Source organism: Amblyomma mixtum, unplaced genomic scaffold, assembly GCF_055824585.1.
Source record: "Amblyomma mixtum isolate Tamu unplaced genomic scaffold, ASM5582458v1 scaffold_26, whole genome shotgun sequence".
Taxonomy (NCBI): domain Eukaryota; kingdom Metazoa; phylum Arthropoda; class Arachnida; order Ixodida; family Ixodidae; genus Amblyomma; species Amblyomma mixtum.
The window spans coordinates 126,455-141,504 of record NW_028317723.1 but is presented as its reverse complement, the minus strand read 5'-3'; the positions used below and the strand labels follow the sequence as shown (position 1 = coordinate 141,504).

The 15,050-nt window shown below is 47.7% G+C and overlaps 1 protein-coding gene across 1 annotated transcript; it reads right to left on the bottom strand.

Moving 5' to 3' along the window:
• Nucleotides 1–43: 43 nt before the first annotated feature.
• LOC149324524 (uncharacterized) lies at nucleotides 44–1,469 on the bottom strand. Its single transcript, XM_089565449.1, has 3 exons — nucleotides 1,231–1,469; nucleotides 672–884; nucleotides 44–346 (listed from the first exon to the last, which is right to left on the bottom strand). Exons 1-3 carry the CDS (start codon nucleotides 1,467–1,469, stop codon nucleotides 193–195), a joined length of 606 nt encoding a protein of 201 aa, XP_089421575.1. The 3' UTR covers nucleotides 44–192.
• Between the last annotated feature and the right edge of the window lie 13,581 nt (nucleotides 1,470–15,050).

Genomic DNA, 15,050 nt, shown 5'->3' with positions numbered 1-15,050 from the left:
TCCCGTTGTATTCCATTGTTTGATGTGTAGTTGCTTTGGTGCCTTTAAATTGTAATAATGAACAGCTACCAAGCCACCCAATAAGAAGCCCTCTTGAGATGTAAGGAAAACCACGTTTCTCTGTTCTTACCTTTAGGAGCACAGAATATAGCCCACACAACAAGAACCTGAAAAATTGTCTGTACTTGCCTCCTAATATTCAGAGTAACGAAACCCTGTTGGTGTGTCTGTCGGGAATGATGCCCTTATCTTCGCCACAACGCAGGCTGGCAAGACGAGGCGATGTTTTTTACCCAGGCGATGCCAGAGCCACCGAACAAACTGCCGGTACGCTGTGTACCGGTACCTTCTGGGAATAAATAACAAAAGCACTGAGTGAATCATACACTGTGATGAAAATACACACATGTATGCATGATAGATAACACCCAAGGATGAATAAAGTCCCATAGTTGTAAAACTCAATATGCTGCAAGACTTATTCATATGCAATGGAGTGCACTGGAAATTAACTTTTTTGCAGTTCATGTAACATGAAACGCTTCCGCGTAAAAATGTAACTACACTATGATTTAGTGTGAAATATGAACATTCAGGGATGAATGCCCTGGAATGCTAAGTTGTACGGTATGCGCAGCCCAACGCAGCATCAAACGGGAACAGAACCTCACTTGTGTATATCGTCGCTCATAGCTTCCCGCTGTGCGCGTAGCTCGAAGTAAGCAACGCGGAGCACGGCGATGTTCAGGCACAGCAGGCTGAATTCTGGGTGCTCCGTGATGCAGCGCTCCGGCTGAGCAGCGACGGCGCGGTCCATTTCGCGGCAGCATACACACTCCAGCTCCTCAAAGTTACAGAGAACTTGGCAGTGTCCACAACTGCACCTGAAACAACCGCAAAAAAAAAAACCTGACTTTGTACGCTTATCTGCAGTAGCAATGCAAATGTTACATAGCGTTCAGCCAGTAAATGAATAAGAGGATTTATCACACTTTCTCGTGACGGTAGGCGGTATAGCAGCTGCCGGCTTTTAAACGCTTTCGTGCACATCGCAGTTACATGCTTTGGTTTAGGAAGAGGAAAACGCCTATGGCTCGCTAATGTTGCACGAGCCTCGATATTAGCAAACACACCGCTCGGCGTGTTCGCTTAGTGAACGTACGAAAACGCTGGGCAGCACTACGATCTACGAGGACTATTATTATAGAATTCCCATATGCCAGTACGTACCAGTCTCGACTCGTCAGTCGTGACGATGGCTCGGCCATGACTGCTCCCGCACTTGCTGTCGACAATGCCGGCTCCTCGGCTACCTCGGCGCTTGGAGATTCTTGATATCCGGCCACACCAGCCGCTTCAGCCCTCAAAAGCATAGCACGCTCTGTTGGGCTGAGGTCGCTGAAGTGCAGGCCGGAGTTCTTAGCGAGAACTTCGTTGTCGGGTTCGGGAACGTCGGGAACGGGACCCATCGCAACACTGGTAAAACGCCGTATGTAAACAAAGCGACGGTAGCGACGGCCGATAGATGCGTTCAATGCAGCCGGCGGTAGCTTTCATTTCGGCTGCTGCTAGACCACACCGCAAGCCGCCAGCAATCACGGAGTCTGCGCTACGTCATGTTCGCGTCACTTTGGACTGTGTCGTCATAGCAGAATCCCGAGTTTGAATCAGAGCGGAGGGAAAAACTTTTTCAACTTCGAATCCAAATCTCTTCCAAATAAATGCATCTTTTGCTGCCGGCCGAGCGGCAACAAAGCCACCAGATGCCGAACTATCGGATATTGCTATAAAAAAATATTGATAGAGCTCTCCTCAGTGTCCCTTTAATGCGATGCGGGAGGAGCAGGGCCGTAAAGAACCGGTGGTGCTGGCGCAGAGCTCCGGAACGCTTCGCTGTACGTCAAGACATAAAGCTTAACCGGCAGCTGGGGACAGGACATTAGATGCACCGCTCGACGGACTTCTTCCCGAACAACATTCGAAATGGCTCTTACACCCGATAGTTCTTGGCAAGGCGACGCTTCTGTAGGTCTTCGCGCACAATCCTCCTGACAAGCTCACGGAGGGCCTCACTCTCGGTGCCAGGCAGCGGCATGTGGGCGCCCATAGCTGTTATAGTCGCCGGACGGCCGTAATGGTCGAACTTCTGCTGCAAGGCGAGTACATTCTTGTTGCCTCCCGAGCAATGTAGACCACATTACTAGGAGGATCACGCACAAGTACGACGAAAAGCTGCTGTTTGACTCCTCGCATAAGGTGACATACCTATTTCACTTCAGACATGGAGGGATCAGCGCGGTTGTAGAGCCGCGTCATGTCTTCTACGAACATGCCGACGCTCTCATTTGGTCACTGAGCTCGGGACTGCAGGCCAAGTTCATTAGGTCGTATATTCTTTAGGTCGTAAATTTAAAACATTATCATTATACGGTGTCGCCTTCATAATGACAGCTATAGCGTTACTCTAGTTTATTGGCGTTTAAATAACTGTACACCAATCTTTCGGAGCTATCATTTTGTATTTACGTTGGTCGATAAGCTCATGAATGCTATTACTAGCAAACTATATACTTGTATTATCGGCACTGATGACAAATTTTGTTTTGGCCACTCGTGGGCAAAACTGGAACCAAGAATCTGCGTAGGTGAGGCCACTGAGGTGTGAAAAGCCGAACATCTTCCATCCCCGTCACGACCAGGTACCGGCTATCAAACCCGGACACGGTGTAATAACGACGAAAATACAGCATTGGACTTACTGATCGCTACCGACGATACGAGATCGGACTATTCGATCATGAGCAATGGCTGGAAAGAACTCAAGCAAGTTTTAAAAACGTGGACTGGGGCGCTATGCCGGAAGGCCCGAGTTTGGCGCTCGCCCGAGTTTCATCCGAGTTTGCGATGACGTCAGTCAGTGAACGAAGATAGCGCGGAACGTGCGCAGGCAGCGGACAATAAAATGTAGAGATAAAGCCTCGTAAAGACGATACAAGCGCACCCTGCACGCCTGTTTCACACTTCAAACACAATACACTGCGCAATACCAGGCCGCAGCGCTACCTGAAGTTATCAGCGCCATGTCAGCAATCGCGAAATCATGACTTTTCTGCTATCTATCTGCACACTCGCCGCTAGCTGTTTGACACGCCTTTTCGGGCGCGTCAAAGGCGTGTCTTCTCTTTCAGGCTCTATCTGTCTCTCCATTTCCGAAGACGAACAGTGCGCACTAGGTGGACTCTTGTATCAACCCTTTCTCTTCTCTCGAATACGTTAAAAGGCAACAGATAATAATATGAACATTTTGTTCATTTCCAAATTTATTTTAAAATCTGAATCCAATAAAGCGTTGTTGAAAAGCATAGCTTTAGGAAATTAACAAAGATTTGACACTTTCTGCCGCTAGTGGCGATAGTGAGGCCATTGCTTGCAGCGTGGCTTGCATACGAACTAGAGCGGCAGCCCACCGTGACGAAAACGAGAGCTCCTGCGGTGACACGCCGCCGGTAGCGCTGCCTTCGACTGGAAAGACTGGGCAACTACTACACGCTAAATCTGTCTTATTTTTCGGCCATTGCGATAATATATTTTATTGTGTCGTATATCAAAATATAACAGTCATGCATCTTCTGGCTTGCATAATACACAACAGCAAAAAACTGAACCGCACTGCACCCCCCCCCCCCCCCCCCGCGTCACTGCTGCTTTATGCAGTGACCTCAGGTGGAGTTCTCCGCTGCTACGGCCGCTGCCCACCCCGCTATGGCCAACCATTGCGTTTTGTACGCTCTTGGCGAATCTCAGCGATATAAATTGGTCGTGCGAGCGGCTGCGATGCGGCGTGGGAAAAAAATTGCTGTTTGGCTGTATTCAATGATTCATTACGTATGCCTGTTCTGTGTGACGCCTCTTTAGTGCACTGCGGATGCGAAGAGCGTGCTACCCAGCGACACAACTCATCCTATGTCATCAGACGCTGACTAAAAGCTGTGAATGTGGTGGCGCGCGTATCTGCGTAGTATTTGTTTACGTCGGGCACTTCAAGGTTTTGCGGACTGTTTTGTCACTAACGTCGATCGCTGTCGTATACGGCAGTGACATCGCAATAATATCGTTCGGGCAGATGAGGGATCCTTTTTGTAATAAGGGAATCGGGTTTATAACAGAGAAAGGTGTTACAGTTGTGAAGTACGCAGTGCTTGCGTGCTGAAAATTACGAAGTCTTTATTGCACTGGGTCTAGAGCAGCGACCGCTTGTCGATCCCGGATGTGTTTGACACATTGATGCTGAGCTTTATCACCGATGAAAGCAAGGCCAAGCCAAACACCTGTGATGCCATGTTGTTGGAGTAGGACGTGCTCCCAGCACCGTTTCGTCGTCGTCGTCCGTGTTTGACGCCTTGCAAGCAGGTGTGACGCGCCGTCAGCGTTGTGCTGTGTCTTACATGGTTGCAACAGGCTATATATAGTGTTGTGCAATCTTGGTATGCGAGCGAAGAAATCGGCGGCTGTCACCACGTTGCGTGTCCTTCGCAGAGGTGCTTAGATTAATCAGCGATGACGTCCGTTTTGCCTGTTATATTTCGATGGTCAACATCGTCGATGTCTGTCAGCAATCAGCACAGCCGCGCAGCATACCTGTAGCCGGCAGGAATGTTGGGAGTGGCCCACCCATAGCGCGTACGCCTATAATTTATGTACGGCACGCCGGGGGCGTGAACAATGGTTTTGATTGACAGGTGAACTCGGAGCTAAACTCGTGAACGGTGAAGTGCCCCGAATTCATCTCGGGACTGTCATGGCGGCAGCAGCAGCAGCCTGGGTCATCGCTTCCTCTGACGGCAAATGTCAGTACGGCCGGCTGGACCCGTTTACTGCCATGGCCGACGACGAATTCGAGCGACATTTTCGCCTCTCCAAAACATCGGTACGATGGATGTGTAAAGAGTTAGGCGACGACCCACGCCTGCGGAGAGTGCGTACCGGGCCTCATTCGCTTTCGGTCGAAGAGCGAGTCCTCTGCGCCCTCCGGTTGTTCGCGACCGGGAGCTTCCAGGGGAGCGTCGGCGCAGACCGCTTTATTGGACGCCACCAAAGCACTAAGAGCCGCTGCGTAAGGGACGTCTCCGACGCGCTTATAGACGCGGTTGTGCAGAAGCGGTGGCTCGCTTCCCCCACGACTGCGGCCGAGCGTGCGTTTCCTTCTGCGCGGCGGCATCACAGACGTCGTGGGATGCGTCGACGGGACCTACAATGGCGTAAAGGCCCCTTCGAAGTCCAGCCCGGACGTGGCGAAGGCCAACTATTTCACGAGGAAGGCACATTATGTATTGAACACAATGGTTGTAAGAATGCTCTGTTTTTGCTTTTATGCATGTCACGGTTAATGGAATGTTCTTCTATTGATTAGTGATAGTGGTCCATGTACTGTGCAGTGCCAGTGGATGTTAAGGAACCCCATATGGTTGAAGTTATATGCAGCCCTTCACCATGGCATGCCTCATCGCTTGAGTTACTTTAAGGCATTAAACCTCAAAAACCGCTTCCGTTTATCAGTAACTGCTCTTTTACACGCAGTGTAGATAATTTTTTGTTTTACCTCATGTTTGCGCACGTAATATCTGCATAGATATTTCCAGCTATTTCATGCATGCATTTTAATGGGTTTTTAAACGGTAGCATTTGTGTCACTTGGCAGATTGTATTCTTATGCAATATTCATAATCGCAAGTCGCAATAAATGTTTCACTTTGGCTGAAGTGGAAAAGTTCCTGCCGGAAGCAGTGCCGTCTGTAAGCCAGGAAAACTGGCAAAACTGTTGTGTTCATGTGGAGCAAGTTGAGGCTGAAGCATGGCAACGCGATATGATTGTTGACGCTCAAATTGAACCGGTTGTCTTCAGCATTTCTGACTCGTGCAACTCCTCCTCTGATGAGTCGAGCATCGATTCCAGTGATGAAGACTTGAGTGGCATCGAGGAACTTGTCTGATTTCGAATTGATGTGTAATACACATGCTACCGAGGAAGGAGAGAGGACTCATTGGCTTGCTGTGATCACCTTTGTGCTTGTGTGGGTGGAAATGTGTAATATGTGTGCATGTGGGTGTGTGTGTTGATCAATCTATTGAGGAAATTGTAACATTTCCATCAAATCATTGCATCATTGCAATTCGTTGCATCAAATTGTATCGGGCAGTAACTCGTAGTGTAGGTGGTCATGTCAATAGTGTCTGTATAAAAGTAGAATTTGTAAGGGAGTGCAAATAGTACTTTTTCCAATTAGAATACGTATACTGGTACATGTCGTCAATGTGTGCAGTTTTTCGAAGATTAATTGCAGAAAAATACGGTGGAGCTTAATGAAGCGTTGTGTCAGTTATTCGGAAAGTATCTGAAAATTTGAGAGCAAATTGGATTCATTTAAAATAATTTTGAGCATATACTGTTTGATTCGTTCGACTAACTGAACAGAAATTTATTCAATTATGCTGTCCAAAATGATCGAACATTCACAAACCCCTAGGCATTGGCCTCATTTTGTCTGTGAGGGTTGGGAATGGTATGTATAGGTGTCTGATCTTTATGTCCTGAAAAGGGATTCCTGGTTTGGTGTTGTCTTGCATTACTGTCAATCTCTGGTCGTTTTGACATGTTATGCAGTGTCAGTGTTGAGGTAGCCGGTACTGTATGTTTTGTGTGAGGTGTGAATGATTTCAAGCTGGCTCTTGCTCAGTTGAGTGTGAATTTGTTTCGAGTCTCGTCTTTGTTAGTACATTGGTCAGGCTTTCGTTTTGTCAAACAGTGTTGTTCGGTGGCTCCACATTTTTTTTTTCAGTTTTGGAGCACTTGACTGATTGTGTGTTGGTGTCCTGCACTGGAGTTTCAGTTTTGGAGCACTGCACGTGTCCTTTAATTTGTATGCACTGTGATCCATGCCACTGGCTATTTCCAGAATAAATCATTTCTCGCAAACACTGGGGGACAGCGTTTTTTATTGTCGTGTCTCATTTATTGTTTGCTCTTTCGAAATATTTTTTCCTAGCATTGTACAACTTTTTCTTCATTCTTACTTGACGCTCCCACAGCTTGGAACTCTTTTTACCTGGCTGCATGAAAATCCTGCCTGAGCAGCTTCTGCTCTTCTAGGAGAGCAGGGAAATCGAGCCAAGATGACTCTTGAGGCAGTACTATTTTCTGTCACTGTGGGAATCAACACTATGTTCAAAATTTAACACTTAACACGGGAAAACAGGCCATATCGAGGTGGTGTATGCATGGTGTATGGTGTATGCGGTATGCATCAAATGAACAGATGCATGTTGTTCCTTTCAGAACACGGCATAATATTCAAGCGATTGTGAACAAAACGGGTTTTCTCATTCAAGTCACGCGAAATTCAACTTGCCATGAAAAACAAATGTGCAAAAAACAAGTTGTAACCATGAGGGATTTCATCGCACGCACTCCCATTGCCTGCCGACTTTCCGGAGCGACGCGTTAGACCACACGGCCACAAAACAGCGCGGAGTGGTACACCTCTCTTTATTTTTTTTTGCGAACTACTTCCGTAGCCTTCACAGTTGCACATGATGTAGCGTTGGTAGCGTTCCCTCGCGGTACAAAGCAAAATTTAGTAATGCATGAATCACACTAAAGCGCTTTAAATCCAAATATTGCACACTATAAAATGCTTATAAAGGTGTACTAAGTGCATTATAAAATTCAACAAACCTCGTTTGTCGAATTGCACAGGCAATGCACTTGGTGGAGCGACAGACAAATGAAAAGTGCACCGGCGGTTGGCTCACGTGACCCGTTCTTTGTAGACCGCCCAAGAAGCCCATGAGGTGGCGCCGATGTGATGATAAAGCACGGAATATATCCAGATAACCCAATGAAGCGGGAAGCGTGACGAGGGTGGGATTTTGTCTGGCTACCATTAGTTCACTCATCTGAGGGCGTCGCCAGAACTCGGGAAGATTCCGAGTTTCAGCAAACTCGGTCCTTCCAGCATAGCGCCCCTGGGCCTCAAATTCGCACCGCTGGGGGCACCTAATTACCCCTGCTGGACGGTGTACTACGAAGGTTGAAATCCACGGATTCATCTACGTCTGTGGCATTGTTGTCCTCCCGTACTTTTCGCGCGACGACATACTCGGCCTGGACTTCGTGCAGCCTAACGGCGCAGTTATCGATCTACAAGATCAGGGCGTGACTTCTTCAACGGCCCAGGCTATTGCGAAAGCTGACAAGGATGACTCCGGACTGCCTGCGTTGCGCATTGCTGCTGATAACGTGACACTGCCGCCGCGGTATAGCATGATCGTTGCAGTGCAAAGCGACTCACCAGGTGACCGCGACGTCCTGGCGGAAACGACCTTAAGCCTTCTACTAGAGATAATGATCTAGCATGCAAGAAGGCATGTTCGTTTACGGGATCACTGTGCGACACTTTTGCTTACCAACTTCGGGATCGTGTTTCAGCGCGATGCGAAAGGAACAGCGATCGCGTATGCCACCGACCATGTTGAGCCCACCGACATGTGTGCTGTGTAGTCACTGCCGCTAGCAGGACGGGATGTAGATTTCTTTCAACCGTCGACATCGATTCCGGCTTATCGATGGCCACAAGAAGCACCTGTCCGAGCTCATTCAGGATTTGGCGCGGTTGCTTCGTCACATCATCAAAGATAGGGCGCACCAGAGTAGTCAAGGACCGCATCAACTTCGACGGGAACATAAGCCCGATATCCCAGCACCTATACCGAGTGTAGCCCATGTACCGAGAGGCTATTTGGTGCCAAGTGCAAAAAATGTTTACGGACGTCGTAGTCCAACCACCAACCCTTGACCTTGCCTGTAGGGCTTGTGGGTTGTTTGGGGTTCTGCGTCCATTATCGGAAACTAGGCCACCTCAGGAAACTCGACGCATACCGACTTCCACGCGTCAATGACGCCTAGGATTGATTGCTTAATGCTAAATATTTCTCCAGGCTCCACGTTAAGAATGGCTACGGGCAGATCGAAGAAGGTAAACGAGACAGAGATAATACAGCGTTCGTGACACCCGGCGGCATTTATGAATGCAAAGTTCTTTATTTGGGCTTCTGTTCCATGCCAGCAACTTTCCAGTGCACGATGGACACCATCCTCTCTGGTCTCAAACAAACCTTGTCCTCTCTGGACATGTCTAAAACAAAATCTGAAGGACAGATGACAAGGAAAGACTAAAGTGGCTAAAATCGGAAGAAACACTAGGGATGTGTAGCCTAACAAAGGTCCTCCGTATTCTTTGTATTCCGATTCCATTCTATTAGACGAAACAACACTTTCGATAAAAATGCCACAATAAGCTGACACGCGAAATAATGGAAACCGTTCAGATTGCAAACGTCACCGACGAATGCGTCAGCACCGCTGCAATTCTCAGTCGGACAGAGAGATCGCATTCCTCTCTGGATAATGCTCCCCTGTTTCTGAAGAAACAGCAGGTTTGATAAAGTGCCTGAATAAGCTGACACGCGAAATAACGGAAGCCGCGAAGACTGCAGAGCTAAAAGAGGAATGGGTCAGCGCGACCTTTCTTTCTGTCTCGAACAAACAGATGTCATTCTGCACAGGATTTATTTAGTTTTTTGTATTTTATTGATGTTTAACGTCCCAAGGTGACTCTGGATGCGAGGGACGCCTTGTCGTCAAGGGCATCCAGCAAGTTCGACCACCTGGGGTTCTTTAACGTGCACTGACTTCGCACAGTACATGGACATCTAAAATATGGTCTTCATCGCATTTCGGTCCTCGCTGCCGGACATTATCTCGCAGTTTCCGCCTCGGTTTTATGGCAACGTTAAAATGTGTGTTTCCACCTTAATTATTGGCTGTCACTTTTGTATATTCAAGGAATGCTCACGTGCATCGTTTTTGGATTCTGTCATCCACAACACTCCTTCATGCTCTTGTCTTACGCTCATTTTTTGGTTCAAGATTTCATGTGTTCACCGCCTTCGAAATTTGTTCCTCGGCTTCTGGCTCCTGTTGATTCTCTTGAAAGAGAACAAGCAGCGGAGATGAAAAAAAGTTTCAAATATTTTTTTCATGTTCGGTACTGGACTTTTACAATGCCATGTAATTTTCCACTCATTTGCTGCTTTTTCGTGGAAGTTCGTGGCTTGTTTGCTGACCTTATCGGTGTGGGGTCTTGGCAATATCAGTTTCTGAACTTGCTAATGCGTCAAGTTCGCCTGTCCACCTCCCTCTCGCAACGCGTTTATATTTTTATATCTATGGTAGGCGTTTTTTTTTCTACGGGAATGTATGTGCAACGGTTTGACACTTCTCTGAGATAAAGTCGAAGTTCAGCGCATGATTGTCTTCGTGTCTTTTTGTGCTTCGTCCTCGTGCTGCTTCTGCGCGGCTGAAACAGACAGCACAATAGACCTTCGACTTTCGTCCCCATATGCTTAAGAGCAGCTAAAAAATGGCTGAGGCTTAGCTAAGGTTAAGCCTAGTCAGATGGGAAGCATATTGATGGCTAGGCTTGGTAATACATGGCTTTCCTTGGTTGAATACCGCTGCTGTAGCGTCACGTGATCAGCTGCAGCGCCTCTGATGTGGAGCCTCCACCGCCGCGGCCGACCGCGCGAGCCGGCAGCCCATCTCTCCTCTGTTGTGACGTTATGTTGTCACGTGGTGTCACGTGGTCACGCTAAAGGTCAATGGTAGCTCCACCGCCGCGCTCGACGGGCTGTAGTGTAGCTCTAGTAATATGCTTCGCATAAAAATTATCGGGCGATCATAGAATACAATATGACAAATCTGCGCTGGCTGGATGTAAACAACCTCGTATCCAAGAGCGTTTAGAATTTTTCTGTGCGTTGCTCCAATAGGGAAGCTCGCACCGCTGGATACAGCCGCTCACACAGTTGAGTCCTGGCGTCTTATAGTAAAGGTTAAGCATGGGAATTTGCTCGCCATAGCTGCACCAGGGAGTTTGAATTCCTCATCTCAGGTTAACTTCCTTTGCTTCGGTAGTTTGTATAGATTAATCCAAATGTCCACTCCGTTCCGCTGCAGCACTACTTTCTCCCTGTTTCTACTTTTACACAAAGTATCAGATATATGGTTGCCGTTAGTAGAGCGCAGCTCTTTGGCGCCTGTTTCTGCGTTTCGCGGGGTCGCTGTCGCTATTTTAACCAGCAATGGACACCTTGTCGCGCTTTAAACTGCGTAACCATTGGAGCGGGAGCTTGTAAATCTGAGGGCAAAATTGGTAAAGTGGTTGTTGAGGAAGGGAAATGGCGGAGGATCTGCCTCACACTTCTCGGTGGACGCCTGAACCAGAGTGAAGGTGGTGGTGGTGGTGTAAAACATTTATTTATATTATGTAGAAGAGAGGTATTGCTTGGACCGTGCCTGAAGGGCCCGGCCCTCAGAATCACTAAGAGGGATCCCTAGTCTGGGACCCCTGTGGCCTCCACGGCGGCCCAGGCACTTGTCACCAGGGCTCATTGGTCCTGGAGAGTTGAGCAGCCGAGCAGGGCAGCCTCCCAGTCCTCTCGGGTGGGGTGGGGGTAGCCCCAGTCCTCTACCGCTCATAATACAATGACAAGAGCTGAAATTGGGGATGTGTAGAGCTTGTAAGTAAAAAAATATAACAAGGGGTATTCAAAACAAAACCTTAAAATTCCACTTCAGAGTTTCCATCGCCAGCCTTAGGGTCATCTCGTTTCTGCGGCGGCCGCTGCGCCGCTGCCCAGCTGCACCGGCGCTTTTCCGGCTCTCGCTGTGGACAACGAATTGTTGGACTGCACAAAAGCTTCGTGTGAGTGCACATTTTAGATGTTGGTGCAGGAAAATGTTTGTTTGAGCCAAATCCTGCACTCATCTCCTTCCGACTGCGCACATCGGCTGAGATAATGTCTACAAACCGGGGTCAGCTATCTGCGCGCTACTATTTATACAATTTAAATCACCATCTAACACTACTTGTGCTGCGCATAATTTGAGGTCAAAACTGCATAGATTAAAGGCGGGTCAATGTCTGAAAGCTACATTTCAGGAGCGATAGTATTCTCGAACGGAAGAATTTGCGCTCAGAGTTATTGAGAATGTTGACCTCACAGCGCTGTGCTCGGCCGACTGCTCAGATATTACTTCGTCCTCCGTTTTCATTGCGGCTTCCAAAGGAAGGCTATGGACATTGTCCAAACGCGACTACAGGAGCTCAACGAAGTCTGTCCTACCTTGCTAAGTAAGACTGAAAACTGATTCGGAGTCAGCACTCGCAGAATCATCCAGCGGGAATAAGCTGATATTTATAAAGTTCGGTAGTGATAAATTTCGTCACTGTATTGTACATTAGCGTACTCTGGTAGACCATTCCATTAGGCGAGGGAGTCGTCGAAACGCCTCCTCTGAGGCCTGTCGCAAACCAGTTCCGCTGGTTCCGCTAACCACTAACCAGTTCCGCTAACCAGCATAAGGTACGCATGGCTGTGCAGTGAACACTATGCCGACGCCCACGGAGAACTTATTGAGCAGGTCTAAATAATGTACCAATTATTCGATGTATTTGATCAGTGTGTGTCGAACAAGAGCAAGGTTACAAGAGTGCACTCATTGACCTTCGTTCTTTGCACGTTGCATTATGAACGTGTTCGCACTAACGGCCACAACCAGATGCTTTTCAATACACGGCGAAAATAACGCGTCTACATTATAACGACGCAATATATTACTGCAGTGAAGATGCCATCTGCTCGTTGTGGCGTTCCCGCAGCCACTGCCGGCGCTTAAGTAAACTGGCGCTTGTGGTTTTTGATATGTTTATTTTTTTGTAGAACAAAGCACTAACTTTCTGCTCCTCAAGAAAGCGCCATGAACTCGCAAGACAGCTCCCCGAAAAACATTAGCTTTACATAGCAGTTCGACCATACGACTGACAGTCTTACCACAGCCGGGTTGTTTAAGACTGACTTTACGTTCGTATACTACCAACGCAGCAGCGGTTTGTGCTGCGCACCGGTGCTGTTAACGACGGCTCCGAAGGCCAGGGATAGCGGCCATCCTAGTCCTGTCCGTCCCGTCGTGGACGGAGCGAACGGCTCTCTGTAAACGGTCTAAGAGTGGCTTTTTTTTAACGAAGCCTTCTTTCAGCGTTCATTACCCCCCCCCCCCCCCCGCCCTTCCAAATTAAAAAGAATTGGTTCGTAGCCCTTTTCTTTGGAAATTGTTTGCCCAGCAAGCGTAAAGGGGAGCAAACCACCAGCATTCGCTTCAATCTGGGGCGCTTACTACACTTTATAAACATTTCCCTCAACCTTCCCTTCATTCGAAAGAGGATCTGCGCTTCACGAAATATGGTGCATGGTTTATAGGCTTTAACTTCCTAAAGCGTCTCAATCTATAAGGGACGCAGTAGCAGAAGGCTTCGGATAATTTCGACCCCCTGGGGTTATTTGACGCACTCTCACATCGCACAGAACACGGGCCTCTAACATTTCATCTGCATTGAAGTGCGACTGCCGCGGCCGGGTTCGAAGCTTCATCTTCCCGGTTAGCAGCCGAGCGCCAGAACCAGTATGCCACCGCGGCGGCCTTAGAAAAAACTCTTTCTCAAAAAGATAACAGAATATGCCTAGAGAGTGACTACAGGGCCTTGCTAGAGTCACATTTCGCTGTTTGACCACTGCAGAGACAAGATAGCAAACGTGCGGCTCTAAAACAAAATATCTCAGCACAAGAAGGGCGTCAAACACAATGTGCTTAGTATTTTTGTTTGGAGAGATTTAATTTTTCTCTCTGGTTCGATACTATTTTGAGAGTGACAGTAAATGTCGAAACAAGGCAGTATTGCAGCTGGAGTGCTTCGCTTGCTTGAAATAATTTTTTCGTCCAATGTTTTGAAAAGGTCTCTGCTTTAGAGAAAACAGCAGCCAGTGATGTAAGCTGCTTTCGCAAGTGCGTGTGAGGCTCGCAATATACCGCACGTGTGAAGAATTCTATCTCCGAAGAGGAATACAAGTTGCAGCTGTTGCGAACATAACAATAACAAGCGCTCCTTCGGTGTCAACGCTAGGCGATTGCTATATTACACAGTTTTTGGCTCTGCGTTCCAAGCGATGCCTGCTTCTTCACCTCTTCAAGATCGAGCAGTTGATTTCAAACAAATAAACAAACTGAACTGGAAGCCAAAAGGAAATATTACACGACTGATCTAGCTTCCGCAAGAAACCACCAAAATCAATGTGTATTACATCAGACACAAGCACCGGATTCTTCTCTTCATCTACAATGAGCCAGATTTTTCAGCTATATAAACGCCGCGTTTCGCTTTCTATGCAATCGTAGTAGCATTCCTAGCTTCCTCGCAAGCTCTCTGCCCCCACTTCCCCAAGTTTGGAACAACCTCAGAGTTCTTTAAAGCTCAGTGGAACTTGCGTAAGTTTTCTTTGCCTAGCATAAGATAGTTTTTATTCCATTGTTCTTCCTGAGAAAAGAATCGTTTTTTTCGGACCAAGCCCTTATAGTACGGTATGGGTATCTTATGGGTGCGTCAGCTATTAAAAACCTATAGTCTTGCTGCCCTGAATGGCACGGTTCTCGTTATTAGAATGGGGTACTGTGTTCAAGCAGTCTGGCTCTGGCGAGCGTATTGGTGACCACTGAAGCTGTGTAAACTCGTTGAAGATAGAGCAGTGTTGTCGCCGTGTACTTCTATTTCGCGCTGCCGCACAAACTGTATGCCCATTTCCAAACTTTCTCGGAATTAGGAGCCTTAAGAATGTCCTAGATCATGCAGCACAATTTAGGTTTATGCGGGTTTAGCGTCCCAAAGTGACTCAGGCTGTGAGGGACGCCACAGTGAAGGGCTTCGGAAATTTCGACCACCTCGGGTTGTTCAACATTCACTGACATCGCACAGTGCACTGGCCTCTACAATTTCGCCTCCATCGAAATCCAATCGCTACGCGAAAATAACTTTAGTTCCAAAAAAAACTCCCTCCTTAATATCAATAACACATCGAAACCGATATTTCCAAACCTCTCT